This window comes from Ictidomys tridecemlineatus, chromosome 1 (genome assembly GCF_052094955.1).
Source record: "Ictidomys tridecemlineatus isolate mIctTri1 chromosome 1, mIctTri1.hap1, whole genome shotgun sequence".
NCBI classification, from domain to species: Eukaryota; Metazoa; Chordata; class Mammalia; order Rodentia; family Sciuridae; genus Ictidomys; species Ictidomys tridecemlineatus.
The window spans coordinates 33,460,763-33,487,452 of record NC_135477.1 but is presented as its reverse complement, the minus strand read 5'-3'; the positions used below and the strand labels follow the sequence as shown (position 1 = coordinate 33,487,452).

General features: G+C 41.3%; 1 protein-coding gene and 1 long non-coding RNA gene across 2 annotated transcripts; both read left to right on the top strand.

The window, feature by feature from the left end:
• The first annotated feature begins 836 nt into the window (after nt 1-836).
• On the top strand, nt 837-7,832 carry Hhex (hematopoietically expressed homeobox). The gene is made up of 4 exons (XM_005333728.5): nt 837-1,358; nt 3,570-3,748; nt 4,048-4,098; nt 6,733-7,832. The coding sequence occupies exons 1-4, from the start codon at nt 992-994 to the stop codon at nt 6,952-6,954; spliced, it is 819 nt and encodes a 272-aa protein (XP_005333785.1). The 5' UTR covers nt 837-991; the 3' UTR covers nt 6,955-7,832.
• A 220-nt stretch (nt 7,833-8,052) lies between these two features.
• LOC144375024 (uncharacterized) lies at nt 8,053-14,408 on the top strand. Its single transcript, XR_013434318.1, has 2 exons — nt 8,053-8,443; nt 11,021-14,408. It is a non-coding gene; the product is annotated as an uncharacterized LOC144375024 (long non-coding RNA).
• The last annotated feature ends 12,282 nt before the right edge of the window (nt 14,409-26,690 follow it).

Here is a 26,690-nt window from a genome sequence, read left to right as displayed (position 1 = left end):
CCTTTGCCCCCGAGGCGAGTAGAGGCGCACTGGGCCGCGGCCACGCGGGCCAGCGCCACCTCTCCAATAGAAAACACGTGCAAAAAGCAGGAGCAAGGCTGCGCGTAGCTGCCACCGCCAAGGCTCAGGGACAGAGGACATGGGTCAGCTTTCTTGGATTGCATAGCCTCCTCCTGGAGCCTCAGGATCCCGGCCTTCTCTTGAGTCCTGTAGATCAGCTTCTGCCAGCATCCTAGGGAAGAGTCTGAGTCCGGGGGGTCCCCAAATGAAACTAGCTGCAACAGCCTGAAGCCCGGAACACCTGAAGTCTAGTCGTTTGCACCACCTAAGGACTGCCGCTCTTTTACTTTGGGACAGCGCTAGGAACTGCTGGTACAATCTAGCTCTGAATTTGGGAGGCGCCTGAGGCAATAGCCAGTACCACCGTTATTCCAGGGAGCGCGCCAACCAAGGGAAGTTTCTCTCGGGTCCGTGAAGGGACGGCCCTGTTACCATCCTCCGCGCCCCTCGCCTAGGCCCGTCTCCTGCCACCCTGAGGCAGGCCTGGACAGTGCTCCCGAGTTTCGTTAGAGATGCTTCCTGGCTGGGGCTACAGCTGCTTGGGTCCTGGCTCTTGACAGCTTCTTTCCTCGCACCTCTCCGACGCACTCACGCTGCCCGGCTTTCCTGGAGGGGGTCCTCGGCAAGGGTGTCGGAGATTCAGTGGCGTTGGCGGTGGCGGATCACCTGGGCACAGGGTTCCAGAAGCCAGGGAACCGGCGAGTCCCGGGGGCGGGGAGCTCGGCCGGCGGGGGCGGGCCAGGGCTGGGGGCGGGAGGCGGCTCTTAGGTCCCCGCGCCATTGGCCGCAGGGCCTGGCGGCAGGAAGGGGCCAGTGAGCGGGCCCCACCCCGTGGCCCGCGGAGCCTATCGCCGGGAGTTCGGAGCGCGGATAAATGTAGCGCCGAAGTGCGGGCGGGCAGCTCTCCGAGGGGCCGGAGCGCAGCGGAACCATGCAGTACCCTCACCCCGGGCCGCCGGCCGCGGCGGGCGCCGTGGGGGTGCCGCTGTACGCGCCCACGCCGCTGCTGCAGCCTGCTCACCCGACGCCGTTCTACATCGAGGACATTCTGGGCCGTGGGCCCGCCGCTCCCACGCCCACCCCCACGCTGCCGTCCCCCAACTCCTCCTTCACCAGCCTCGTGTCCTCCTACCGGACCCCAGTGTACGAGCCCACGCCGATCCATCCCGCCTTCTCGCACCACCCCGCCGCTGCGCTGGCCGCCGCCTACGGCCCCGGTGGCTTCGGAGGTCCTCTATACCCCTTCCCGCGGACAGTGAACGACTACACGCACGCCTTGCTTCGCCACGACCCCCTGGGTAAGGCGGCCAGGTCACAGTGAGGCCAAGTCGGGGCGACGGCTGGGAAGGCGCCACCCGGCAGGTGGCAGCGCCCGGGAGTCGGCGGTGGCGGAGGGGAGAGGCAATAGAAAGTTGTGGCAAAAGCTATTGAAAAGCGGCTCTCGGGCGCGCGCAGGGACAGGAGGCGCGGACACCGGCATCGCGCAGCCGGGGCTGACCGCACAGTGACTCAGATTGGTTTTCCTGCACCTTGCAGGCGTCGGGGCACTCGGGCCTGGCTGAGACTTCGGGCGCTGCCGCCAGAGCTAGCGGAGGAGGATAGCCCCGGGCTGCGCGTGTAGTCCGGGGTGGTGCCTCTTTAGGAAAGGGACGGGGAGGAGGGTGTTGAGGCGTCCTGGGCCGGCCTCTGCGGGACAGGGATAACTGCTGGGCCCCGGGTGGTTACGGGGCTGGACTTGGTTCAACAAGCTTGTGTAGTGAAAGAGCCTGACCCTTTCCGTTCATACAGGAAATCTTGAGTTCTCGATAGGAGTAAATCTGGTTTCAGAAGCTGTTAAGTGTTTTCCTGGCTGCACGAAGCAGACCCTTCCCCCGGAGTAGTGCACGCTGCTGATTATTTTATCGACATCCTCAATACAGACAAATTCAGGAAACACTCGACTTCTGATAGCCGGGATCCGTTTTTCTGATATTGTTCATTTCCTCTGTGTGGGATGTGACTTTATGGCAGCTAAAATAACCAGTTGCTTCCTATTTTTTTTTTTCGAGGCTGTTTTGCACCAGTCTGAAGCCTGACGCAAGCAAAATCTCGAAAAAACAATGCCAGCTTTCAAAGCGTTTAGGCGCAGGCCTGCAGACACACCGACGGACGGACTGACAGACAACTCTTTGGAGTAGGAAGATGCAGACCCCGGGCACCAGTTAGGAAGGGCAATGTGGACACTCTGGGCACATAGAATTTGTGGGACTTGTCCCCTCAGTGCAGGGGGTGGGGTGCCTGAGAAATAAGTGACTGGGTTCCGGTGGCCCTTGGCGCCTCTGGGGTCTAAAGCCCTAGGGTAAATAAGGAAACGGGAGCCTTGCCTGGGGCCACCAGGGTTTTAAATCAACTGTTATTGGCAGATTCAGTAGGGACCCCAGAGACAATTAACATTTTTTTAAAAAATATATTTTAGTTGTAAGTGGATCTTTTATAACATTTATTTATTCATACGAGGTGCTGAGGATCCAACCCAGGGCCTTACCCATGCCAGGCAAGTGCTCTACCACTGAGCCAAAAGTCCAGCCCCGACAATTAACATTTGAATGTCAGTGTTATTAAGCGCGATCTTTAGCTCAGTCCTCCACTTTTCCTTTTCACCGTCAGAATTCTGGGATTTGTGTCTTACAGCTTTTTTTTTTTTTGGCTATTACATTTGTATTTTCAAAATTCCAGCCTCCAGGATTTGGTGCCATGGGCCCCGGTGTAGCTCTGCTCTTCTGCTAGGCCCAGAGGGAGACAGACCCTCAGAAGGGCCGGTCTGGGGGCGAACGTTTTCACAAAGCGCGCCCTGGGTTTCCTTGGGTTACTGTTGGGACCGCGCAGGAGGAAGCAAAGGGTTTTTTGAGATAGACCAACAGGAAACACATTGACGGAAATGTTGCCATAGCCCACGGCGTGGCTCTAACTGGCCGCCCCCGCGGGTCGGGTGTGAAATCAGAGGAGGCCACGGCCCCCTGGGGCCAGGATTGGAGGAGGATCCACGTGTGGGTCGAACTCGGCGCGGGCCTGGGTCTGAGCCTGAGCTGTTCTCGCGCAGCATTACCTTTGATGGTGTCCCAACCCCGCTGCTCCCCAAAACGCACATATTCGGATAATTGGAAAGTGCGGTTCACTATGGGAGAGGACTTAGGGGTATAAAAAAGTTGTGCATAAATTCAAGAGCGACAGGTGAAAGCGCGTCGTGGTGTTCGAAGCGCAGCTTGTACTGAGCATTCTTTTGGAGATTAAAACATTTGTGTTTGTATCCTAGACATAGGTGTTATGGTTGCTATGTGTCATCTGTAGCTCTGTGTGTCTGTGTGTTGGGGGAGATTAGTGGGAGCGTGTTGGGCTCCCGTTACACGCGTCTTGTTGCGTGGTCTCCTGGCTTCTCATTCCTCACCTTGTCACCCCTTGGGCCAGGCAGGTCCGGGGTTTGGTTAGGCCGCTCCAGAGCCTTCGCTAACTGCCGCTCTTCTTGCTCGCAGGCAAACCCTTGCTCTGGAGTCCCTTCTTACAGAGGCCTCTGCATAAAAGGAAAGGCGGCCAGGTGAGGTTCTCCAACGACCAGACCATCGAGCTGGAGAAGAAGTTCGAGACCCAGAAATACCTCTCCCCGCCCGAGCGGAAGCGTCTGGCCAAGATGCTGCAGCTCAGCGAGAGACAGGTAGGCTACTTGGGTCTCCTCCCGCGGCAGGCTGCTGGGGCTGGGGTCATCAAGGCTGAAGAGAGCAGTGGACAGGCTGAAGCCACTGTGCGCTCCGGCAAGGTCGGCAAGGTCCGATTCGGTTCCACCCCGGTTCCATCCGTCGATCTGCACCCATCGCCCCTGTCCTCCCTGGGTCCCTCGAGATTCTGGGCTCTTTGCAAGTTTGGTGGTTTTTTTTTTTTTTTTTTTTTTTGTGTGTGTGTGTGTGTCCCCTCTTTATTTTGTGTCCCCCTCTTTATTTCTTTCTTCTCTTGTAGGTCAAAACCTGGTTTCAGAATCGACGAGCTAAATGGAGAAGACTAAAGCAGGTATCGACATGATTCCGTTTCTATGGAAATAAATATTTGTATCATGTTATCTCAATGCGAGGCCTGTTATGGGTTGTATGCAAAAGTCATTTGAGAGACTATTTAACCTCTTCACCTTGATTAAAAAGACAAATAGTCCTGCTGAAATTCAGGATGAGTTGCTCAGGTGGCAGTAATGCTAAAAGCACCTAATGCAGGTCCTATATCAATTATGCTTAGGTTTTCACACACTGGCTAGTAAAACTCCCAGCTAATTGTTTTATAAACCCCCATATGTTGTTTATCTAATTAACGCAGGAAAGATAAAGTAATTGACAGTAAATGACTTAAGCAGTTATCTTTGGGAGAAAATTGTTTCTTTTATTTACACAGCCATAATAAAACCAGGCAGAACTCAAGGGTAAATAGAAGGAAACAAACACTTTTAAGTCTTGTTTGCACTGTTTTTTAGAATAATTAAATATCAAAGAGTTTAAAATTATTTTTCTGCTAAGGCTAGCTCTTAAAATGAATATTAAACATACAAGAAAACATCCAAGTAAAGGCTAATTCAGTTTTTAAAGAAGCTCTATTGACTTAAAGCTAAAGGGGTTTTTTTAATGTCCTATTCCTGATGTTTCAAAGTTGTCTGACAATTGATGAGTTGTTTATTTGCCAATGTATATATGCTTTTAAATAATAAATACAACACATTGAAATAATGTGAGTGGGAAAATTTAATGTGTAGTTTAAAATTTATTAATTATTTCTTTTTTATTAAAACAAGATGATATCCCAAAGGCTATTCTTTTTTTTTTTTTAAAAGAAAGAGTGAGAGAGAGGGAGAGAGGGAGAGATAATTTAATATTTATTTTTTAGTATTTGGCGGACACAACATCTTTGTTTGTATGTGGTGCTGAGGATCGAACCCAGGCCCCACGCATGCCAGGCCAGCACGCTACCGCTTGAGCCACATCCCCAGCCCCATCCCAAAGGCTATTCTGAAACAGAAAATAAAATTCCTGTAATTTCATTATTCTAACATGATTTAAAAGATTCACAGATTTCCTCTCAGTTGCTGACCTTGTTTTGTAATTGCAAATTTGGTGAATATATTACTCAAAAAAACTTAGTATATGTTTTCAAAACACTTAGTATATCATAATGTCCCTGTGTAATATTTATATCCATTTTAGACAAACTCAGAATTAAAAATTCACTGATTAGTTTTTATTCAAAGACTTGGCTATAGTGTACCTAGAGGCATTCTTCCTTTTCATTTCTAGGGATTGAACCCAGAGGTACTCTACTGCTGAGCCACATCCCCATCCCTTTTTATTTTTTATTTTGAGATAGAGTCTCACTAAGTTGCTTAGGGCCTCACTAAACTGTTCAGGCTGGCTTTGAACTTGTGATCCTTATGCTGCTGGGATTACAGGTGCACACTGTCACACCTGACTTGCCAGGGATTTCTAGTTTCTATGTAATATGGGAAGATTTTTTCAGAAATTCGCCTCAGATTTTAAGCAAATTGTAGTTAATTGTTTCTCTTATTAGTTGGCAGCATTCTTCAAATTCTGCATTTTTCTTTGCCATCCATGATTTGTGTGTGTAGATGTTCATGAATTTACTCCAGAAAATGATTGAAAAGGAATTCAGTCTAATAATTAATAATTTAATTTTTTTTCTTAATTCATCATTAATTACTTCACTCTGTGTGTGTGTCTGTGTGTGTGTCTGTGTGTGTGTGTATGTGTGTGTGTTATGGAACTCAGGGATTTACATATGATATACCCCTAGCTTTTAACATTCTTATTCTTAAAATGTCTAGAGAACTTCAAGTATTTAAATCCTTTTTTTCTTTTTGAGTTGGAGATGATACAATACCTGTATTTTATTTATTTTTATGCGGTGCTGAGGCTCAAACCTAGGGTTTCACAAGTGCTACCAAGAACTCTACCACTGAGTGCTAGCCCAAGTTTGAAGTATTTAAAAAATTAAGATAATATAGTGATCTAAGGTTTCCCCCTAAGCTTTTAAGACTCTTGAGAACATGGGTCAGGGCTGGTTTTAAGTGTTTCACTGCTATAATACCTTATATTTGTGACTGATAGTCTTATAAGACTATATCTTTCTCTGAAGTGACAAGCTTCTCCTTCAAATAAGGAATCCCAAGTATGTATTTTCTTGTTTTTAAAGAAAAGTTTTTTTTTTAAAGATGGCCACAATATCTTTATTTAAAATATTTTATTTATTTTTATGTGGTGCTGAGGATCTAACCCAGTGCCTCACATGCACGAGACAAGTGCTCTACCGCTGAACTATAACCCCAGCCCCCCAAGTATGTGTTTTCTAAGTAAAAAGATTACAGCTGAAGTATTTTTAAAACATTTTAAAAAATATTTATTTATTTATGTATCTTTAGTTTTAGGTGGATACATTAGTGTGTTTTTATGTGGTGCTTAGGATCAAACTCGGCGCCTCATGCATGCTAGGTGAGCACTCTACCACTGAGCCACCACCCCAGCCCCTATAGCTGAAGACATTTGATAAATAAAATATTGAAAGGATGGTGCTGGATGAAAAGTCATTTTGATTTATGCCTCTTCATATTTCAAGATCCTACCAATCTCCATTTTCATTCTCTTCATTTAGGAGAACCCTCAAAGCAATAAAAAGGATGAACTGGAAAGTTTGGACAATCCCTGTGAGCAGAGGCAAGACTTATCCAGTGAACAGAATAAAGGTGCTTCTTTGGATAGTTCTCATTGTTCGCCCTCCCCTGCCTCCCAGGAAGACCTTGATTCAGAGATTTCTGAGGATTCTGATCAGGAAGTGGACATCGAGGGAGACAAAGGCTATTTTAACACTGGATGATGATCACTGGCATTAGCATGTTCAGAAAATTGGATGGGAAATAACATTTTGCTACAGAAAACACAGAAGAACTAGAAAGCAATATGAAAAAGGGAAATCAATTTTCTGGTGTTCTGGAAACCTAAAATATTTGGTGCACTGGCTAATTAACAAACCTACATTGAAACCTTAATTTTGACTTAACCAATGGCATATGTACTGATTTTAGGTTTTTTGATAAAGTGACTAAATTCACCCCCATTTTTTAAAAAAGTAAATTGATATTTTCTATTCATAAAAAATAATTTTGAACTTTTGTTAAATTTTTAAGTTATAACTTTAATGGTTTTAATGGGTTTTTTTTCTTGAAAGACTTTTCATAATCTGTGTCTACATCCTACTTAATGAGAAAGCAAAGAAATACCCCAAATTCATAGGTACGCCTTGGAAAGGGGACCCATGTTTCAGGCAGCCTTGGAATACTATAAAGAGAGACATTCTTTACTTTTCTATGACATTCTTGCACTGCTGCCTTAAATCCAAAGCCATCTCTTGTCTTGGGGTGTGTGTTCCTTTTGTTTCAAAAGCAAGAATTGGTAAGACTAGACCTAAATGGTTGTTTTGCACTGTCATTTAGTATCCATTTGACCAAAGTGTTAAGGGGATATAGTACCGTCCTACAGGCAGAGAAACTGACTCGCTGGTGATTAATCACAGATAAACTAGAACTCGCAGGTTAAGTGTAAGTAGATTGTAGATATTGTGTTTTATATCAAACAATGTCTATAAAGTGTGTATATAGAATTGTCACTGTAAAAAAAAATGACCAAAATGTTGTTTTGTTTTTTAATGAATTACTTGTTTATAAAATAAACCCGTCCATGGGACGACTGACCTTGTCGGACGTCTCTTTCTTTGGTTTAAAAACAAAACAAAACCCACACCTTCCCTTAAAGCGCCCCGGGTGCCGGAGCGGTGCTGGGCGCTGAGCTTGCTGGGGCTCCAGCTCCTAGCGCTCTTGGAGTGGGCTAGCGGGGGTCGCCTGGGACACGAGTGTGAGCCTTTCTTAAGGTGTTTGCTGGGGACCTGGGGACGTGTAAGTCTCGGGGGCAAGGGGCGGCTCCTATTCGCGGGACCCGCGGTCTGCGGGTGGCGGGAGGAGCCCGGACCCAGGTGGCTCGCCGCAGAGCGCAGGACCGCCTGCGCCCCATCGATTAGCTTCCGCTGCCGGGCTGGCCCGGCCGCTGTCCTTGACCGGTGTGAGTCAACACTGCGTCATCCCTGAGTGGCCCAGGCTCTGGAGCCCGCTCGGCAGGTGGGGGATGGGGGACCCCCGGCGGGAGGAACAGCAGGTGGTCACACACTCCCGCCGCATCCCTACAGTTTGGTAGGTGTAGGGTGGGCGCGGGAATTGCATACCTACAAATGTCCAGGTGATGCCGAAGCTACTGACCCAGAGCGCACACTCTGAAAGCCACTGTTCTAGGGTGCTCCTACCACGAAGAAGCAGGTGAGACCAGTACTTCTCCACTCCTAGCCTCGCTTGCCTGCTTCCCTCAAAGCTACTCTAACCTGGGAGATGAGGGTCTGAGAGGGAGAGAACAGAGGGAAGTGGGTGGGAGTGAGACTTGATGGCTGAGTAGAGGAGGGTTCAGGGTTCTGGAATTGTGAGATGGGGGAGAATGATATTGCTGAGGTGAAGGTGGCTGTGGGTTGAGACTTCTGACAGTCCTGGTTGCTAGCTCTCATCCATCTACCTGCCTAGTTGAGCCATTGGGTCTCTGACATTCCGGGAAAACCTTGAGAGACCTCTAGAGGGAGAGCCCGAAACCTCAACCTCTAGCCTTGGCCTCTATAGAGTCCTCTAGTTTTTGTGGTGAGAGCCTGTGACAGAATGACCCTATCCCTGACCTGGCTGACAGGGTTGTGGCTCTCCAGACAGCGACACTCAGGTGAAGACTGAAAAAGTCACTGCTCTTAGTGGTTGTCACATCCTGTGTTCTTAGTTCTGGTCCTTAAGTGGAGAGGTGTGGATAGGCCTGGATGTTTGAAGAGTTGAGTTGCAGTTTTAGTCTTTGACCTGAGTTCTCTCATCTGTAAAACAAAGATGGCCTACTTGATTTACGTGACCTCTTCTTGCTTCCCAATCCCCAATTCAGTTTATGCTCTTTATTATTCCCCCTTACTCAGTGTTGGAGCTGAAAGTAGCCAGCCAGTGGGAGAGTGTTCCTTCCCATGGGCTGCAGGCTCCAAGCTCCTGACTCTGCCTAACAGGTTACATCAAGGTTTCAAAGGTCACAATCAGTCTTGTCTGAAAAAGCAACTGTCTGTATCAGATTTTTGGAGAATAGGAGGCTTGTGGATCTGATATTGAGTTAAAGTAATGCTGTAATTTGTATGTTTTGCTACCAGAGATAACCTCTGGTTAATGTTTATTCTTAGGAGTAATTGTATCATAACTATTAAGTAGAGAAATACCAGCTTATGTATTGATTGACACTAGAAAACTTGAGAATTCTTGTTTTAAAGTAGACACTTCCCTGAAACCAGGTTTAAAGCTAACCCCAGCTCCCTTCAAATTGCTCATCTGAATCTAAACATGTCCTTCAGAATCAAGAGCATGTTAAGTGGAGGAGGTTCAGTACTCCCAAGGACACAGGTTGGCTCTAACTCTTCTATAGTGCCCCACTGCAGACTGCCAATGAATATTTACAAATTCTTCCTACAATCCAAGCATTTTTCATTTGTTTGTCTTTTGGCTATTTCATGTTGAAGCGGCATGTATGACCTTTACAGCACAACTCCTGTCTTGTTTTTAACTCTTTTTATCAGGAGATTCAACTTGAAAACGGTTATCATTTAGCAGAAAGTCAAATAGAAAAGCACATTTTTGTAAGCAAAACGTTAATGATTGGAAGAATTGCCCTAATTTCATCATGACAGTGTGTGATTAATCCCCTGGGTCATGTACTCATACTTTCAGTTATTCAGTTTGTTGGTCTTTGATATTCAGAAAACTTTCTAACTTAATAGGATATTGATTTTGTTGGATGATGTACTTTGACTCTTTAAACAACATCACTTTTAGGGATGACTAGCCTGTTGTATAGTATTTTATTTACAGAACTATTGCATAAGTTTTCTTTTTCTTGCTCTTTATGGTTTTCTCGGGTGAAAGCTGATAAGACATCTTGTGGGAAAAGAGGAAACCATCTCTGATAGTGAAAGTACCTATTCTCTTTCAATATTTCTGACATGCTTTTTGTTTGTGGGCTTATTACTGTGAATATTCATCTTAGTGGGAACAGGACAGGGATTCAAGAAAACATGAATATTTGGACTTTGCGAGAAATGCATGTTGCTGGGGGCAGATCCAAGCTTCCCCTTCTAGTTATACTTCCTTGTGGAAGAGAACATGAATTCAACAGCTCACCCTTTTAATTTCTCTTTAAAATCTACTAATTAATAGTTCTTTAAATCTGTGATTGGAGGTCATATTCATGTGACTCTGGATAACATGGGACAGAATGTAGAAAAGTAAAAATCACCCAGATGCTTGAAAATGGTTAGGAGTTTGGTATCTTGTGGTCAAAATAATAACATATTCTACTTACATTTTTACCTTTCATCCCTTTGGGTTTTATGAAATTCCAGATGCATTCTGAAAGCATCTCATCTAATTTTGTCCTTTGATACTTTTTTGGTTCTGTTGTTAAGTTGCATTGAGAAGCACTTTGCAGAGTCCTCCTACTTACCCAAGTATCTGGGCTCCAAGATCTTAGAACACCAGCTACCCTTTCAATATGGTTGTAGGAAATTCCTCTCCACAGATATTTTCCTGGATAAGAGCCGAGATGGAAGAAAAACAGATGGGGTCCCCTGCAAGCCCCTTGCTGGTGTGGGTGGGGCAGGTGTGGAGAACCCTTGGCAAACAATTTTCAGCCTCCAACCCTCAGTTCCTGGAGTTGTGGGCAGCACACCTGAGAGTAGGAATCAATACCTGGCACCCAGCAGGCGCCAAGTGTTAGCCCCAAAGCTAGAAAGCCTCAGTGATTCCCTTCTTTTGAGACAGCTCTTTGATTCACAGTTACAGGCGGGAAACCTCTGCAGAAGTCGGATGTACACAGATCTCTGCAGACAATGGAGAGGGAAGGAGACCTTGGAGCTGGCAAAGGCATTTCCTGTCTGTGGAGGATCTTGACTTTGGAGCATCCGGCAGGCGGTCGCCCATGAGGTTTTCGAGGCGAACGAACACTTTCCTGTGTAGCGGTTTAAAAAAGACCAAGATGATGAAAGAAAAAAAGAAAAGTCATTGCCAACTTCAGGCGATTTTCCACATGAAAGCCAGCGGGGCTGCTTCCCATTTAATTTTTGTCGTTGTTGTTGAATGCATATTTTCTAACCATTAATTAGAATACTTTTTAATTTGAAAGGGAGGCTGATATTATTGAAAAATCTTAAATATTAAAAAATCTCCAGTTGGGCATGGTGGTGCCCCACTGTAATGTCAAGTACTCAGGAGGTTGAGACAAGATCTTGAGTTGGAGGCCAGTCTCTGGAATTTAGCAGACCCATCCCCTGCCTCTCAAATCTCATTACTCTCTGAAGACACATCTCAGATGAACACAGAAAAGAGTTCAGGGTAAAGGGTTCCCTCCCCATATTCATAAATACCTGCAAGAAGAGAGATGCCTATTGAGTTTGTCTCACCTTGTTTTTATTTTTCCTTTGATAGTTGAATTATGCCATTCCATCTTTTCTCTCTATTTTTCTTTTTATTCATTCCCTTTCCCCTATATTCCACCTCCCTCTTATGATTCCTTTTCCTCATTTAGCTTATTTCCCCATGAAGAATAGAAAATGGGGGCTGGAGTTGTGGCTCAATGGTAGAGCACTTGCCTAGCATGTATGAGGCCCTGGGTTTGGTTCTCATCGCCACATTTAAATAAATGAATAAAATAAAGATCCATCAACATCTAAAAAAATTTTAAAAAAATAGAAAATGGGGGCTAGGGTTGTGGCTTAGTGGTAGAGCGCTTGCCTTGAATGTGTGAAGCACTGGGTTTGATTCTCAGCCCCACATATAAATAAATGATTAAAACAAAGGTCCATTGACAACTAAAAAAAAAAAAAAGCATAGAAAATGGAGCTAAGTGCTGTGATGCTCACCTGTAATCCTAGCATCTGGGGAAGCTGAGGCAGGAGGATCGTGAGTTCAAAGCCAGCCTCAGCAAAAGAAAGGTACTAAGCAACTCATTGGGACCCCGTCTCTAAATAAAATGCAGCCTTTTCCATTTTTTTATTTTGAGACAGAGTCTCTCGCTAAGTTGCTGAGGCTGACTTGGAATTTCGATCTTCCTGTCTCAGCCTCCTGAGCTGCTAGAATTACAGATGTGCACCATTGTACCTGGTGAGAGTTGAGTTGTTTTTTTTTTAATTTTATTTAATCTTAACTCAAGTCTAGCATTAAATCCAGAAGGCACTGCAGTACAAAATAGGTGATAGCAGCTTTTGTGGATGTTGCCCTTTATTCTATTATAGACTGGGAAACTAACCCATTTGGGGCACCATTTTCCTCTTGTTTTCAGCTGGAAATGAGCATAATAAAATACACTTTATAATTCTCAAAGCACTAAAAAATGTCTGCCTTTTGGTCCATTAATTTGATGTTTGCCCTGTATAAACTGTTCAGTATCCTATTATTTGGTCTGACCCATTGATAACATGTTCCTCAAAGGACTCTAAACACAGTAGTAGCATAGTGGCTTACTGTTATGTGACCAGTATCTAGCATTACAGTAAGCTTTTAAAAAATATTACACTAGAATGAAATTGAAAGCTGTTTGTCCTTCCCCAAAGAGAGGAGAGACACTTTCCTCCTTCCCTGAGCCCTGCACCCTCATTGTATGTCCCATTCCTTGGCCACAAGGAAACAGGGCTTCCCTAAGTGGTTCCAGGAGCACAGCATAAATCACAGTAAGTAGTGGCTACAAATACCATAGAGTCTGTACCAGGTTTGGGTCACTGTGGGAGAAGACAGGCGTAGGTCTATTTAAGCCTAAAAAGCACTAAAAGATGTTCTCCCGCCCCCCTCTTTTTGTTTTACCGACATGCATTCAAGAGGAAGTGTTTTTGTGGTTTATATTGGCCATCTTTCCCTTTAGACTTGGCAATGTCTTTCAATGTCCAATTCGCACTTCTCAATTTCAGTCAAGAGTTTTATTTACCATATACCAATTGACTGAAAAATGACACCATTTGAAATAGCCTGTTAGTACTATTATTTTTTATCAGTATCATTAATTTAACAAGTGGCAACAGGAAACCCAGATGTTTTAAATGATTTCTGAAAATATTTCATAAATTGCAGAGAACATAGTGTGCTTGCTCCACATACTGATTCAAAGTTTTAGCTTTCCTTAGCTGCTTATGGAATGTGCATTACAACAGACTTTCCATTAATTGTAAATTAGACTGAACTAATTCAATAAATGTTTAAAATATGACCCCTGAGTGCAGGTTCAGACATCTAGAGGAAGTGGTTTCTTAGACACCTGCCTCCCCTATGTTGACTTGATGGTACGTAGGTGGAAGGGAGTGAAATAGTTATGATGATGTATGGTGCTGTTGATTAGTTAATTGAAGGTAAAATTTTTAGCTTCACCAAGCAATTATCTGATCTCATTAAAGTCTTTAAAATCACCTAAATGTCATTTTGCTTGAAGCAGCTGCCCCTTGTTTAGATATTATTTCAGGCATTAAGAAATACACAATGCTAATGGTGACCAGAGAATTTAAGCATGCAATTACTGGTACATATTATTCAGTATTATCCATCTTGTCTGAACCTGGAGCACTAAAATATATTTACATTTGCACAGTGGTTTACTTAAAAATATTAAAGCACCACGTTTACAAAATATAGATTTTTTAACAAGTAAAATTATTTTAAAAAGATGGGCATGTTGATTTTATTTATTTATTAATTTTTTAGTTATAAGTGGACACAATACGTTTATTTTATTTATTTATTTTTATGCGGTGCTGAGAATCAAACCTAGTGCCTCATACATGCTAGGCAAGCACTCTATCACTGAGCCCCTACCCCAGCCCCTGATTTTATTTTGAAAGAAACTTTTTATTAAAGTCAAACAAACCAAGAAAATCACACATGATAGGTATGTAGCCATAAAACAAATATACCATGTAGTTGGGAATCTGTAATAAAATAGAACATTACCAGACACCTAGAAGGCCCTTTCTGTCAGTATCCCTATATACCACCTCAAGGACACCATTATCCTGATTCTAAATGGTGTGGATTAATTTTTGAACTTTAATACAATGACAGTGTTTTCCCTTTTATCTTCCACTTTTTAATTTCTTTTGTTGATAAAATTCATTTGTGCTGTTTGTTCGTGTTTACTGCTGTATAGTAATCCATTGTATGAATTAAAAAAAATTTTTTAGCTGTCGATGGACCTTTATTGTATTTATTTATATGCAGCCCTGAGAATCAAACCCAGTGCCTCACACGTGCCTGGCAAGCACTCTACCACTTAGCTACAATAACAGGCCCCATTTTATGAATTTTCATGCTGTTTTTCTTCTCCTGTGGACAGTGTGGGGGACCAAATCCAGGACCTTGAGCATGCTAGGTAAGTGCTCTATTACAGAACCACACCCCGAGTTCTCTTATGCTACTTTGAATACTAGATCTAAGTGTGAGAACTATATCATAGAATTTACAAATAATGCTGTTTACATTTTCTGACCATACACTTCTTTTTCCCATATTTTTATTGGTGCATTATAATCATACATAATAGTGGGATTCATTGTTACATATTTGCACATGCACATGATATAACAATATTATTTGGCTAACATCATTTCCCAGTGCCTATGCTTATTTTCAAAAGGCATGATCCATGTGTTATTCTGAGAATCCTTAGTACAGACAAATGCAAGGGAGCAAAAAGACCAGGCATACATCAAATTGTCAAGAAACAAATGACTAGCCAGGTGTGGTGGTGCACACCTGTAACCCTAGAGGCTTGGAAGGCTGAGGCAGGAGGTTCTCGAGTTCTCAGCCAGCCTCAGCAACTTAGCGAGGCCCTAAGCAACTTAGTGAGACCCTGTCTCTAAATAAAATGCAAAAAGATCCAGAGACGTAGCTCAGTGGTTAAGCTCCCCTGGATTAAATCTCTGGTACCAATAAATATATAAATAAATACAATGTATATATACACATACATATATATAAATACATATATATATATGTGTATGTGTGTGTTTAGGTGAGCACACTTGTAACTAGCTCCTTCTCCTCAATGCAAATGATTGTGGACTATACTTTTTCCCCCTACATCTTGCTTTTTTCATTGAGCAATAGATCTTGAAGACACTCCATATCAATAAAGATATAGTATTAATATAGAATGAGGTGTTCCCCCCACCACTCTTGGCTGGTTGTGTTTTTAGGTTATTTCATGTCTGAATTCTAACCCATTTGTTGTCCATTTTGATGCTACTACAAACAATGTTACAATAAATATCTTGTACATGTTTCATGTCTGCTCTGGCATATTTAGGACAAAATCTTAGAAGTGGAATTGAGGTATGTGTACTTTTTATCCAGAGAAATGTTGCCCATTCACTCTATATTTTATCATCATTGAGATTATACTGAACATGCAATTTTATTTCTTGTTTTAAAAAATGCTAATATTGTATGTAAATATATTCTTTTCTAAATATGATTTTAGTAGTTGCATAATGTGTTCTCACATACCGATACCATAATTCCTTTGTTGAGTTGTGTGTGTGTGTGTGTGTGTGTGTGTGTTTGTGTGTTACCAGAGATCCATCCAGTGTTTTGCCCACCCTGGGCAAGCACTCTACCATTGAGCTATACTCCCAGCCCCTGCGCTGGTTTGTAGTTACAATTTCTTAAAAAACATTAGCACAATTGCCTCCATTTCAGTCCAATTTCTTCTAGAGTGCACTAATAGAAAATGGTTCATTAATCCAAAAGGGATGAATATTTGATAAATACTGTGAAATGATTTCTGGAGAAAGTTCTATCATTTTAGGAAGTGGGTTTCTGGGTTCTGTTCAGCCTCTGGCCCCACCAGCTGCCTCATTTCGGTTATTTGGGGAATACTCTTTTCCTAATATTCTTAATTGTGGGGAAGAATTATATTTGTTTTGTATTCCATGTCTTTTATTATAACTAAGGTTGAATTATGTTGTATGCTAACTCTTGCTATTTCTTTTTCTCCTTTAGCATTTTGACTTTCGTGTCTTAGTCCTTTATTCCTAGAGTTTTATTTGAACTCTTTTTGTTGGAGGAGATGAGCTTCTCCCCCCAAGTTACTGCAAAATATTTCACATTTATTAAAAATTGTACTTCTACTTTCAATCTAGAAAAACTGAAAATTTTTGTGTTATCAAGTGTAACGATGTCCCCTCTATGATTGCTTCCATTTCTCTTAAGGTTAAAGGCTTTCTTCATTCAGAGAACAAATCAACACCTGCCTGCGTTAGAAAATAAACAGACAACAAAAACAAAACCCAAATAGAACAAAAACCCTTCCTTTAAGACTCTTCTCCTTCCTCTTCCCCACTTTCCACTTGATGGTGGAATTTATTTGGCTCCACAGTATCAAATGAGGAACCCAAAAAAATTTTTTTCCCCTCAAAGATCTAACCAACTGTCCCATTAATTCCAGAATCATTCCTTTTTATCCCTTTTCTTTCATTAGATGTCTGAAAATACATGAGTTTCTGGGCTAATTGCAATGTGTTTATAATTGGTTCCTACAGTGAGTGCGCCTCTTGGCTAGGCTAGGATTAGAATTTACTTTTTGCTATAGAAGGAGGAGAGTCTCTGGTCCTCCCAACAGATAATCAGCTTTCTCTTCCTTCTAAGGTGTGGGCTGACTTTTAAATGGCAATAGCTAGCCCTGCATCAGATTCTACTGTGTCTGGGTCTTGCTGTTCCTGCCTCTTGCACTATAGATGAAAGGACTGTCAAACATACAAAGCACCAAATTTGATAAGCATAGAACTTAGGAAGCTTTATGTGTGTCCTTGGCTGAAATCTCTGACATGCAGGGTCAAGTCTCGCCCTCCAGTCCATTCATATTTTAAATTAAGTCACTTCAGCATTGTACTAGGAAAAAAAAAAACTTAGATTAAAAAAAAATAGCTAACACTTACTGAAGGCTTGTATTTTCCCCATTTCTTTAAATCGTTATTAATGTCCTCAATAGATTTTCTTTTATAATTCATACTCATTAATTTTTAAAAATTTATTGAAATGAAATTTACATGGTATAAAATGAACCACTTAAGACTGAAAAATTCCATGGCATTTTTTACATTCATAATGTTGTACAGCCATCACCTTTATCTACTTCCAAAACATTTCTATTTCTCTAAAATAAAACCCACTGTTTGTAGGTTTCTGTGTTCTGTCCAGCTTCTGGCTCCACTAGCTGCTTTTTAAAAAAAATTTTTTTTTTAGTTGTAGATGAACACAATATCTTTATTAATTTATTTTTATGTGGTGCTGGGGATAGAACCCAGTGCCTCATGCATGGTAAGTGCTCTACCACTGAGCTACAACCCCAGCCCACCAGCTGCTTTTTATATCTTAGGATTTACCTATTCTGGGAATTTCATATAAATTGAATAATACAATATATGATCCTTTGTGTTTAGTTTCTAATACATTAGCACAATATTTCAAGGTTCATCCAAGTTGTAGCACATATCAGTATCTCATTCCTTTGATGACTGGATAATATTCAATTGTATGAATATACCAAAGTTTGCTTATCCTTTCTTCGGTTGACAGGGCTGTTTGGTTTTTTGCTCTGAATATGTGTGAACAAGTATCTATTTGAGCATCAGTTTTCAGTTATTTGGGGTATATACTAAGGAGTAGAATTCCTAGATCATATGGTAATTCTATATTCAACTCTTTGAGGAACTGCCAAATTGTATTCCACTTTTACTGCACTATTTTACATGCCCATCAGCAATGTACAAGAATTCTAATTTCCCTATCTTCACTCACACATCTTTTCCATTTTCTTAGAAGTATAGTCTTCCTCATGGGTATGAAATGGTATCTCATTGTGGTTTTAATTTATGTTTCCCTAATGATAATTATGTTGAGCATCTTTTATATGCTTACTTGCAATTTATTTATCTTCTTTGTAGAACTATCTGTCCTCCCTACAGATATTCCATTCCTCTCCCTATTTAAAAAATTGAGTTATTTGTCTTTTTGTTGTTGAATTGTAAGAGTTCTTTGCATTTTCTGGATATAAGAGCCTTACCAGATATATAACTTGCAATGATTTTCTCCCATTTCATAGGTTGTCCTATTTAATTTTGTTATAATGTCCTTTGATGTACAAAAATTTTTAGTTTTGTTTTTTGGTACCGGAGAGCAAACCCCTGGGCGCTTAACCACTGAACCACATCCCCAGTCCTTCTTATTTTTTTATTTTGAGACAGGGTCTCACAAAACCTTGCTGAGTTGCTGAGGCTGGCTTTGAACTCCAGATCCTCCTGTCTCAGCTTCCTGAGCCGCTGGGTTACAAGCACGTGCCACCATGCCTGGCAAGTTTTTGTTCTGATGAAGTCTTATTTGTTGATGCTCATGCTTTTGGTGTCACATCTAAGAATCCATTGCCAAATATAAGGTCATAAAGATTTACCCTTATGATTTCTTCTAAGAGTTTTATGATTTTCATTCTTATATTTTAGTTGTTGATCAGTTTTAAGTTTTGGCTATGGCATGAAGCAGGGATCAACATGATTCTTTTTTATGCAGGTATCCAGTTGTCTGAACACCACTTAGAAAGATTCTTTTTGAATGATGTTGGCACTATTGAAAGATGTTGGCACCCTTGCTGAAAATCAGTTGGTCCAAGCAATTTGTCCAGGGTTGCAGATCTGGTCTAGGATTCAAGCCAAGGTTATCTAACCACTCTATCTCTTGATTCTGAATCCCTGCTTCCCCTTTGGTGTGTGTGTGTGTGTGTGTGTGTGTGTGTGTGTGTGTGTAGGTGTGTGTATGTGTGTATGTGTGTGTGTTAATATTCTTTATGGAAAAATGAAAGAGAGAGAGAAAGAGAAAGAGAGATAGATAAATAGATAGAATAGATAGATAGATATGTATATTTATCTACAATAAATTGGCCCATATGACTCTTGCCCAAAAAACAAAAACAAAAAGAAAGAAAATAGATGTATGGATTTGTGTCTGGACTTTTCATTCTAGTTTATTGGTCGTTAGCTCTATCCTTATGCTAGTCCCACACTATTTTGGTTACTGTATCTTTGTAATAATTTTGAAATTGGGAAGTATGAGTTTTCCAACTTTGTTCTTTTTCAAGATTGTTTTGGCTAAGAGCTGATTATATGCTAGATACTATTATGAACCTTAGCATACATTGTGTTATATAATCTGTGTGATGAATTATATAACAGAGTTGTGCAATTCTGTTCTGAATAATACAAATCTGTACCGTAGATATGCACATCTGCATTTGACAGGCTAAGCAATTTGTCCAGGGTTACAGATCTGGTGGTAGGTCTAGGATTAAAGCCAAGGTTATCTCACTCTCAAGCCCACTTTCTTAAGAATTATAGATATTGTCTGTCAAAGAGGAGAGACCACTGGAGCTAATGATGTTATTTACTTTAGGTTTACAAAAGGTTAGGTAAACAAAAAGGTTAAAAATCTGTTTGTACTAGTGAACATTTCTTAATTGGTAACCCACAGACTGATAAATACACTGAAACCCATTTTTCTTTTCACATTCAAGACTTAATTTTTATGAGGTTTGTGACTGCTCTGATAGTTTTGCATCCTCTTCTGCCTTCCTCTTTTTGTGATCTTATTTCTTCAGATGGATGTTTTGAGGTTATTATCTATTTTGAGAAAATTGCACAAATCTGATTTATTATCACAACAGCTCAAAAAGTGGTTCCTGTTGAAGTCTTCTGCATTGTCAAACCGTGAGCTCTTGTTAATTTCCTTCATTGGATGGAAAACTACTGCATGTGGGTGATGCCCAAGAATGTTTTGTTTTGTTTTTGGAGTGCTGGGGATTGAACCAGGGCCTAGCACATGCTGGACAAGTACTCTACCACTGAGCCACATATCCAGTCCTTTTTATTTTGAGACAGTGAATTAAGTTGCTCAGGCTGGCCTCCAACTTGCAATCCTTCTGCCTCCGCTTCCCGAGTATCTGAGATTACAGGTGTGCACCACCATGTTTGGCTTTAATGTGTTTCAAGCTAATTGATTGTTGAGAAGTCTCAACTTCTTTAGGTGGACCAGAGCATTATAAAAAATTTTTTTTTCTGTTGTAAGTATCCATAAAATTAAAAAAGTAAATACAAGATGCATTTTTTATACCAGCAAGCTGTTTCTATATCTTTTTTTTTTTTTTTTTTTTTGGTACAGGGGTTGAATCCGGAGGAGCTTAACCACTGAATCACATCCTCAGCCCTCTTTTATATTTTTAATTTAGAGACAGGGTCTTACTAAGTTGCTTAGGGCTGCTAAGTTGCTGAGGCTGGCTTTGAACTCTTGATCCTCCTGCCTCTGGAGCTGCTGAGATTACAGGGATGTGCCACTATGCCTGAACGTTTCTATATCTTTGATGTAGTTTCTATTGATCTATTTATATTCTACATGCAGTAAAATTCACTCGTTGTTCAATCGTCTGTGAGTTTGGAGTCAGGCATAGGATTGGGTAACCCTGCAACACACAGGATATAGAATAGTTCCTGCATCCCAAGAAATCCCCTCCACTTCTTGCTGTCCCTTTGAGGCCAAGTCCTAAGCCCAGTCACTGGTAACCACTCATTTCTTCTCTGTCCCTATAGTTTTTCCTCTTTTAGAAGGTCATGTAAATAGAATCATAAAGTGTGAAGTCTTTTGAATGTATTTTTTTCAAGAAGAAGACTGCATTTGTGATTCCTCCATGTTCTTATGATTATCAACAGTTATTTTCTTTTATTGCTGAGTATATTCCATTGTGTGAATATACCACAGTTTGTTTTATCCATTTCCCACTTGGAGGACATTTGGATTATTTCCAATCTTTGGTGGATACATATAAAGCTGCTATAAACTGTTCATGTAAAGGTCTTTGTATAAGCATAAGCTTTCATTTCTCTTGGGAAGATATCTAGGAATAGGATTCTTGAGTTATGTGATAAATGCAGTGTTAACAGAATTTGAAACTGTGGATTTTTTTTTCAGATTCCTAGAGCTGCCATAAATTATAACAATTACCTCTTAGTTCTGTAGGCTAAAAGTCTGAAATCTGGGTGTTGATGGAGCCATATTATCACTGAAGGTTCTAGGGATGAATCCTTCCTTGCCTCTTCTGAGCTTCTGGGGGTTCCTGGAAATCCTTGGCATCTCTTGACTTGCAGTCAAGGAGGCCAGTCTTCATATAGCCTTCTCTTACGTGCCTCTCTGTGTCCTCTTTTCTTCTTTTTTGGGGTCCCAGGGATTGAACTCAGGGGCCCTCAACCACGGAGCCACATCTTTCCAGCCCTATTTTGTATTTTATTTAGAGACAGGGTCTCACTGAACTTAGCACCTCGCTTTTGCTGAGGCTGGCTTTGAACTTGGGATCCTCCTGCCTTAGCCTCCTGAACCACTGGGATTACAGGTGTGTGCCACTGCGCCTGGCTTCTTTTCTTCTTTTAAGGAGACAGCCAGACAGCCATTGGGTTTAAGGCCCATCCTAATCCCGTATGGTCTTAAATCTGCAAAGACCTTGTTTTCTTTTTCTTTTTTTTTTTTTGTGGTGCTGGGGATTGAACCCAGGTCCTTGTGCATGTGTGGCAAGCACTCTACCAAGAGCTATATCCCTAGCCCAAAGACCCTATTTTCAAATAAAGTCATATCTTGAGGGTTAGGGTGAACATGAATCTTGGGGGGGCACCATTCAACCTACTGTTTCTATGTAGTGGCTGTACCATGTTCCATTCTCACCAGCTGTGTCAGAGAGTTCCAGCTTCTCCCTCAAGCACTCATTGTCGTCAGGTTTTTTATTTTATTTTTTAAAGCCCATTCTAAAAGGTGAGTAATGGTGTCTTGTTGTGGTTAGGCGATGCATTTCTGTAATGTCTGATAATGTTGAGAATCTTTCTATATACTTATTTGCCATTTGTATATCTGGTGAAGTGTAGATTCAAATCTTTTGCCTATTTAAGAAAAATTGGTGCTTTATTTTTACTTAGTTTTGAAAGTTCTTTATATGTTCTGGATATAATTGTTTTGTCAGATATATGATTTGTACATATTTTTTCGTGGTCTGGAACTTATGTTATTGTTATCTTAACATGTTTTTGTTTTTGAATTTTGCAGTATGGAGGAACTGAACCTAGGAGCTATCTGCCCCCTTCCCATTTTGCAATTTGTTTTTATCAGTTTCCAACAACCACCTGAATTGAGGCAGTGACCACCTTTTATCGAGAGCTTTCTGTGGGCCAGATGGTGTCCCAGGTGTCTTATATGACCCCAAATTTCTCAAAACCCTCTGGAGAAGATAGTATTATTCTCATCCTTAATTTTCATGGAGAACTAAGATTTGGACCCTGGATCCCAGGCCAGATCTTCTGACTTCAGTGCCTACCCCAGGAGTCACTATACATGCTGTTATTTTTCCCCTACTATGAACCAGACAGCCCATTCTCTTTCTACTTCAACTTGACCCTTTCATTGACATGGATGCGTTCTTGGGGTGGGGCTTGGAGTCATCAGTATTTCAGCACTTTCCCCAATGGCAGACGACCTCTGGCTCCTATTAAGTGTTGAGAGCCATAGCCAAGTCAGATTGATTGAGTTGTATATGGACCCTGCTCCGGGGAATAGAGTGGCTCCGGGAATCTGCCTCCGTTGCCCGTTACTTTGGAGTCCTGGCAGGTTCGGAGAGATTGGGCGGCCGAAGGAGTGTGTTCCCGAGTAGTGTGTGTGCAGCGCCCGTGAGAGTGGGGAATAAAGAATTGCTGTTTGAACCTACAAGGCTTTGTGGTGGTTTGGTTATTTGTGCCCAGCCAGACTGTGGCAATTAAGTTTTGGATCTAGAGTACAGGAAGATGTCTTGACCCCCCTCCTATTTCACCTGTTTTTTTATTGATAGAGGATCCAGCTCAACAGTCTCCTGTCTCTCACCATCACCAGAGATCACTGGTTTATATCAGAGTTGAACTCTGGACAAAAGATTTTGAGGAAACTAGACTTTAAAAGCTTGAGAAAGAAAAAAAGAAAAAAGAAGGTATTTGTACATGGCAGATTGAGACAAAGCTTCTTAATGGAGTAAAAACAAAAAAAAGCCTTTAGTTGAAGGGCAGCCACGTAAACTAACATTAAGCGATTTAAATAGAATCTAAGCCTCGTTTAAAAGAGTGAAGCTGTAGGTGGTGAAAAAGTACATTTAAAAGTACAGTATAGATGATAATTGGAAGGCTTTAAAAGGTTAAATTGAAGGTGGTTGAGATACCTTCATGGCAGAAAAAAGAAAAAAGAGATATAAAAAGATTCAAGATGTGGAAATATATTTTAATATGGAAGGTTAAAAGAAAAAGAAATGTTTCTAGATGAGATTGAAAGGGTAAAGTTTCTAAGCTGCAAAGCCTGAGTTAAAATGTAAAGGACCAGGCATTGTAAACCTGCTTCTAAACTGCAAAGCCTGGGTTAAATTCCTGAGGCAGTTAAGACAATGCCCTACTGGCCATTTAGTTGATTTATAACCTAGGACCCTGTGTAGCCTGGCACGTAGGCATTCAAGGCCCAAACCAATCAGTTTGAATGTATACCCCGCTAGGAGTGACCAATCACCCCCGTCCGCCATGTTCCCGCCAATGAATGTACTAATCAAGTCTAAGACTTCTTGTTTTATTTTCCCTCGGTGTCTGGTGATTTGTTAAAGGAGACTGTGATGTGTGTAAAGTCCCCGCCCTCCCCAAAAAGTGTACTTAAGCACTGCTCAACCTCTGCCTGGGGCTCTGGGCTGCTCTCCCTTCTTGAGTGGGCATGGAGCTCCAGCATGCTGGAACAATAAATCCCCTTCTGCCAATTGCATGAGTGGTCTCTTGGTGGTCTCTTCCTCTGACACTTCGCCGGTCCCTTACAAGATAATCTTTGTGTGGTAAAGTAAAAAGTTGTAAAATGTCTAAGAAAGTTGCAAAAGGCTTTAAAAGGTCAAATTGAAGGTGGTTAAGATGCCTTCATGACTGAGGAAAGAAAACCCATGAAAATGGGAAGATAATAGGATAAAAGATATTTGGATAAAGAAGATTAAAAATTTGAAGTGAAAAACTTTAAAGACAGAAGTATAGAAAGTTAAAAAGAAAAAAAGATAAAGAAGATGTAGAAAGGTAGAAAAGATGTAGGAAGACAAGAATTTTAAACCCACAAAATAGGAAACAAAAAAAAACTAAGAGAAAAAAGAAGCAACTAAGGGTGAATGTACAAACCTTAGAAGATAGAAACAAGATAAAAAAGATGGTTAAAAATGTCAAATAAAGGTATTTCAGATAAAAAATACAAAAAGCTGAGACAACTGTTAGATACAGGCATTCAAGATAAAAAAAGGTAGAAGAGAGAAGTTTAAAGTCAAATATTGGATAAAATAAAAGAACAAGGAGATTATTAGTAATTTTTTCAAAAAGCCCATCAACTTTAATTTCTGATGGTGCAGAAATTAGAAGTCTCAGATGAGGGTGTTAAAATTTATAGACAAGAGCCAATTTAGAAAATGTTAAACTAGAAGGAAATTGGTTTAAAACCACATCAAAAAATTAAAAGGACTAAAGTAATTCTAAAAACTAAGGCAAAATGCTTTTGGAAGACTTAAATTTAAAAGGATCTTTAAATTTCCAAAGGATACATATAGGATATTTTGGAACATCATCCCTGAAGAAAAATCAGTTAATGTTTTACTTAACAGGAATCCCATAATATCCACAGGGACAAAGCAGAGTTGAAAGAGCTCATCAAACTATTAAAATGTATTTATTAAAGCAAAAAGAGGGAATTGGAAAGGGGTATATATCCCCCAAAGATAAACTTAAAATAACCCTTTTTACTCTAAACTTTTTAAATTTGGATTCATCAGGGCTTGGTGCTGCGGAAAGCCATATGTGTCCAAAAAATGTACATAAGCCTAAGGTACTTTGGAAGGATATTCTAACAGGACAATGGAAAGGTTCCGACCCAGTGATTGTCTGGAGTCGGGGTTCTGTTTGTGTGTTTCCACAGGGAGACTAGCAGCCGATTTGGATTCCAGAGAGACTAACCAAAACAATTTCTACAGACCAAAAAGAAGATGATTTGACTCAAATCCATAACAGCTGATATCCAGAGCTCCAGCTTGGCTATTCTTACATCTGTGACAGTGATTAACCAGATACTTTTTTCAATATCTATTTTATTATTGCCTTTTCCCACATCATAAAGTTCTATTTTATTTTTTGAGCTCATACATAGGTTAATGTTTTTCTGATCAGTTTTATTTTTTGACTGTGGAGTTTTAAAACATTGCAATGGAGATTTCACCTAGGTAAAGCTACAAGGCCTTTACTATTGTCTTGTGTGTTGTACGTTTGTGTGCACTCTTGTGTTTTGTGTTGTATGTCTGTATGTGCCTATGTCCACATTTCATATATGAGGAGTGCTCATGAAAAAATGGATCCGATTTTTTTTTATTCACGTGATTTTAATGGTTTAATTTAAATTAGGTAAACAGCTGTTAAGGATTTTTTTAAAGGAGGTTAACAGATCTGTTTGTTTAATTTCACCTTTCCTTTTCATTATATTTAATAATTCTGTTTAGGATAATGTCTCTTTAGCATCATTGCCAGAATTCCTATCTTCATCCCAGTGCCAGTGAAGACAAAGATAGAACCAAACTACAGCTTCTATGATAGCTATCACAGTAAGCTGTATAAACTGATGCATCAATGAATATAACTCAACAAGTAATGCTCAATCAAGGAGTCAACTTACTTTGGGAGGAAATGGACATATTGATAGACTCCTCCACTTTGAACTGCTTGCAGAACTTGCCTGGACTATGTATCACTTGTATACATTGTGAACTATTGTTTGGTGCATCGAATTGTGGTAGTGCTGGCATATCTTTGCTGATGGTGTCACCAGTGATGCAATTTTTCCAAAGGAGCTGTCAATTGGCTTCGTGTCGTGGCATTTCTGTATCCTCTTCCCTTCTGCTAGTGATGGTCTAAAATTTGGGGGCCAACAGAGGTGAGGCAAAGAACCTCACCCCCCCACTGGCACCAAGGCCAAATTTGGGGGCCAACAGAGGTGAGGCAAAGACCCCCCCCCCCCCACTGGTGCATAGGCCTATCCACAAGCATGGCTGTATGCTGGACCGGTAGTCAGTGACGGGTATGATCCAATTTCAGTGGTATCAACCTGACAGGAGGCTATCACCTAGAGGTCAGTTCATCCCATGATGGGTAAGAAACCATATGTTGAATTGGACAACCTACCAGGCATGGTCCCTAAGCCACGTTGCTTGTTGTTTAATTAATCAGAAGGGGGGAGATGCTGAAAGAGCCATAGCTAAGTAAGAATAATGCATGGCAATTTCCTTGTCAGCCTACCCCATGTTGCTTAGAGGGAGGACTCTCCATTGTGGAATTGGGCTTGTTTGAGTAAGGTGACCCTGCTCAAGGACCAGGGT